This window comes from Mchenga conophoros, linkage group LG8, assembly GCF_057382185.1.
Source record: "Mchenga conophoros isolate Kocher_MC1m ecotype Shallow Benthic linkage group LG8, M_conophoros_male_GT1.1, whole genome shotgun sequence".
Classification (NCBI taxonomy): Eukaryota; Metazoa; Chordata; class Actinopteri; order Cichliformes; family Cichlidae; genus Mchenga; species Mchenga conophoros.
This window is the reverse complement of record NC_140533.1, coordinates 13,393,548-13,398,350: the sequence shown is the minus strand read 5'-3', so window position 1 is coordinate 13,398,350 and position 4,803 is coordinate 13,393,548. Positions and strand designations below refer to the sequence as shown.

The 4,803-nt window shown below is 45.0% G+C and overlaps 1 protein-coding gene across 1 annotated transcript; it reads left to right on the top strand.

Annotated features, from left to right (window-relative positions):
- Positions 1-810: 810 nt before the first annotated feature.
- On the top strand, positions 811-3,885 carry nog2 (noggin 2). Its single transcript, XM_085284318.1, has one exon. The coding sequence runs from the start codon at positions 2,182-2,184 to the stop codon at positions 2,839-2,841; it is 660 nt and encodes a 219-aa protein (XP_085140444.1). The 5' UTR covers positions 811-2,181; the 3' UTR covers positions 2,842-3,885.
- Positions 3,886-4,803: the final 918 nt, after the last annotated feature.

Below are 4,803 nucleotides of genomic sequence, written 5' to 3'. Positions count from 1 at the left end.
TTCAAAGCATGTTTACATTTTCTTTTTTTTTTAAATCTATTAAAGTTTTGAAAATGTTTAAATGTTCATTGGAATGGAGATCGACTCCTGAATCAGTTTAGTGCGTCTACCGAACATGTTTAAGCGATTTGACTATCAATAAATTTCACTTGTTTGTGTAAGTTCTAATTTGGATTATGGGAAAATAAACATAGTTTAATAGTAAGAAGAAAAAAACGTTCTGTTGATTTTCCCCTAATGACTGCTTAGCATGGGAAAGGTACCGCTTAGTTATCCACGGCCATTTATAGCCCCTTAATTATGCGCCTATTTTGTGACCCCCGAGTTCAACGGGCCAATTCCTGTGTAGACCCAAATCCCGATGAACAAAGGTGGAATGTGATGCCCCTTTTCCGCAGACAAGCTACCAAACGTTTCCCATCATTTTCATGGTAAAGTTCACGAAACTCTTTTACACTTCAGCCGAGTATTGACAGCGCATTGAACCTATTAGTGCATCAGAGACACTCTGCTGATGAAAACCGCAGGAGAAGCAGCTGCTGTTATACTTACAGTGTGTAAGAAAGAGAGAGGGGTTAAAAAAATATCTTGTATTATCCTGTGTGTCTGGGAATATTGCTCTTAAATGCGATTAAAAAAAAGGCTGGTGCTTTAGGACCCAGTTGATCCTCATTGTGGCTGATATTTTCCACGTTGTGAGGGGAGGGTTGGGGGGGGGGGGGGGGGGGGGGCTGTCAATCATAGTGAAAGTGGCCAGGGTGGGCAGGCCCCTCTGACACTTTGTACCGTCGGAGGGGGATATTTAACTTGGGACTGAGCACCACTCGCTACAGACACACTCACACACAGTGTGCCTAAGCAAAGAAATGCTCCAGCGCCAAGTCTCTCACACTCCTGAAGTAGGAGCGACTTAGTAGCTGCTGTACCCAGTTATCAAAGGAGGAGAGAGGCTCCCTAAGGAATTGACCGCTTTCATAGACCGGGGAACAAAAAAGCAGATTATGGACTCTCTCGTCATGCACCGACATTGCGATTAGAAGATTTTTTCTTTTTGAAATTAATATTATTTGAATGTATTTATTATTTTTTTTTATTTTGTTGCTGGTGTTGTGAAGATTCAGCGATGCCACACTGAGAGGATCTCTGACCCAACCACGTTTTCTGTCTTTACGCAGTTTGCATTTCATGTGCAGTGAGGCTGCATTTCGCTGGAAAGCTGTGTTTTCATCGTTCTTCTTCTACTTCTACTACTTACACGCAAAAGCCAGAGTTCTGTGGGAATATTACAAGCGAGACTTTTACATGTAAAACCGAGCTGCTCTGCGATTTGGAACATCCTCTGGGAAGATAAGCGGCTGTTGCGTCCTGAAAAAAAAACTGAGATTGTGCCACACGGCTCCTCCAAGTTTTCTGTCATTTTCAGGGAAAGTGCGCATCGACGGGCTGGAATACAGCAGGAGACTGGCTGCAGAGACTACCCTACTCCCCGCCCCCCTCTCCTCGGTCCGTGGACTGTGCGCTCTGGGACCTTGTCAAACCTGAGAGCGCCAGGCGACGTTAAGAGAAGCCACGTTTCTAAAAGCCGTGCGTAAAAATAACATTGGCCAAGACTGGCAATCGCTGCCGGGCGCGTGACATTTAAAACTTGGTGAAGTGCTCTTTTGTGCGCCCTTCTCTCCCGGGAGCTCCGGATCTATTCTGTCCCTTTCAGAAAACACTTCAGTCCATGCAGCTCTCGCCTCGGCCGCTGTCATCCAGTGCAGACAGTTTCGTCGTGGCTTCGAGTCCTCGGGGTAACCATGACAACCGAGAGAAACCCGAAGTGAATCTGAGGAGCGGGGTGAAGCAGGAGAGAGCGTGAATAGGCGCTCGAGTTTTCCCTTTTTTCTTTTCTTTTTTTTTTTGACTCAACTCTTTCTGCAGAGAGCGGGGTAGCCCGCTTCCATGCTGCACATTTGCATCAGCGGGTAAATTGCAAAGTTGAAGGAGCCCTAAAAAGCAAAGCACTCCGCTCCATGTCATTCAAACCCGACGTGGTCTATTAAAAGTATCGCCTTGCTGGTGACTGAACTTCTACTATTTATGAAGCCCCGGGCTGGTGACTCCACAGAACACAGTAACCGGGAAAAGAACTGAGTATTATTCACGCGAGAAGAGCCCGTGCGTTGAACAAGAGGAATTATGGGCTTCTCTCAAACGCTGTTCGTTTACGCGCTGGTTTGCGTTCACCTCGGAGTTTCCCAGCATTACCTTCGCCTCCGCCCTTCGCCCAGCGATCACTTCCGCCCTTCGCCCAGCGATCACCTCCCCGTGCCCGACCTGAAGGAGGACCCGGACCCGGAGTACGACCCCCGGGAGCAGGACTTGGTCGAGAGGACTCTGCGGAAAAGACTCGGCAGTAACTTTGACCCCAATTTCATGTCCATCAGCCCCCCCATGCTGGTGAACTTCTCCGCGCCAGATAACCAGGTGAAGCTGCAGGGGTCCATGCCCAACGATATTAAAAAGCTGGACCTCACAGAGACCCCCTATGGAAAGCGGCTAAAAGTGGGCAAGAAAGCCCGTAGGAAATTCCTGCAGTGGCTGTGGACCTATACGCACTGCCCGGTTGTGTACACCTGGAAAGATTTGGGTGTGAGGTTCTGGCCACGTTACATGAAAGAGGGAAACTGTTTCTCTGAGCGCTCGTGCTCCTTCCCCGAGGGGATGTCTTGCAAACCCGTCAAGTCAATCACCAAGGTTTTCCTCCGGTGGTATTGTCAAGGCTTTCTAAAACAGAAATACTGTACGTGGATACAGGTGCAATACCCAATCATCTCAGAGTGCAAGTGTTCGTGCTGATTCTCTCTAAGGAAGGAAGTAGTAGTAGTGGTGGTGGTGGCGGCGGTGGTGGTGGTCGACGGGGGAGTGGACTGGAAATACGGTTTCTATTGCACTGTTAACTCTCTACAGAGGTGGGCACCATAGCAAATCTATTTTTTTATATAGCATTTTAAGTGAAATACCAACATTGTACATATTTAAGAAAAATGCAGCTATTTTTTCTAATTGAACCAGGACCATATTTTATTCTCAACCCTGACATTTTTTTTCGGAGGGGAACACGAGCACTTCGTGAGGAAGGAGCATTTTGTTTTGTTGATATTTTTAAGAGACATTGAAAATGGATTGCATATGCTACACTTCTTCAAGAGGTGACCTTTTTCTTCTTCTTCTTCAACTGAACATTGATGCTGACTGTTATTTCACTGCGATGCTGCCTAGAGTTTTTGTATATTAATATCAATAATAATTAAATTGTAAAAAAAGAAGAAGAAAAGTTGAGGTTAAAGATATATATAAAGGCGTGAACTCAGCTTTTTTTTTTGGAATACATAGTATTGTAGGAATAAACAAATCTGTACGTTTTATTTATTATTTTAACGATTTGTGAGTATAGAGCATAAGGACAGAGAATAGCAGAGTATACCAGAATAAAAAAATATGGGAGATGTCTACTTGAATATTTCTAAAAATGACAAAAAAATAAATAAATAAATACAAAAAACCCAACATATCAGTGTACATGTTATGGTTACACGTTTTAGCAATAAAGTCCATCTTTTCAACATGTGTTAGTGTCAACCCATGCTTACACCACTGTGTATATCCAAAGGGGCGTGTACACTGTAAAAACAAAAAGCTATCTAAAAATGTCTCATTAAGCTGTAAAAATCTTTCCTTGCCACAGAGATACGTTTCACTGGTTTCCATTCGGGGTGACTGAAGAGATTTCACATATCAGAGCGATGACGCTGAAGTATTCTTGCAATATTCGTGTGTTTTTCAACCGGAAACCCCTGAAACTGTACCTCGCTTTATTAAAATAATAAAGGGTGAAAAGACTTTTGCAAATGACATATTTTTTTACAGTGTAGACGGCTGGGCTCCGAAGTGGAGTGGAGTTACAAACTACTATAAAGTTTCGGTGACTTTGTGTGGACTGTCTGACGCTCCACGCCGTCACAGCGATTTTAGAAAAGGCTGATTTACTACGCTGCTTAATGCGCAACGCATACCTCAAGCGCCTCCACAGACCTGGCATTCATTTGTCTCAACCGGAGAGCGCGCGAGAGAGAGGGAGAGCGAGGGGGAGAGGCCACGCACAAGCATTCATCTCCAACTCGCTCATGCGCTTCGAGGTGTTAACATAATGGCTAAAATATGATTCAGACTTTTCAAACAGTGTCAGATGATGAAATCGCAAGAGCAGACGCGCAAAGCCTCCAGTGTCTGGGGTCTCTCTGTGTTTTTTACTCTGGAAGCTCCACACAAGTTCCAATGAGGTATTTGTATAGAGGTGGACTGGAGCAGACAGGCGCCTATTCAAGTCTGACCGCCCTGGAGAGAGCGAGGGAGAGAGAGAGAGAGAGAAAGAAAGAGAGAGAGAACACAAAGCCCATAAAACAATGGTCAACTGTTTTTGACGTTAGCAGACTATTAATTGGAGAGCCTGGGCATGCTGTCTGCAAGTTAAAGAGATATGGGCAATTAAACGCGCTGGAGACGCGCAGGGAGGGAAGGGGGGGCAACGAAGTCCCGTGAAATCAAAGAGCTGAGTAATTTTCTGTAAGTAGGGTTTTCTAAATTGTGTTTATATTATTGGTCTAAATACAATCAACGAGTTCAACAGAGCTATGACTAAACGTCTGAAAGCGGAGTGTTTCCACTGAGCGCATTTTGTGTGCCTTTAAGCCATTTGTGTGTTTTCTTGCGGCCAGAGCCGCATTTGACACTTGCCGCCCGGTTATTGTGACAGAACCG

What these genes read in the sequence shown, in the direction of transcription:
- nog2 (XM_085284318.1), top strand. Translation starts at nt 2,182, where the DNA reads ATGGGCTTCTCTCAAACGCTGTTCGTTTACGCGCTGGTTTGCGTTCAC.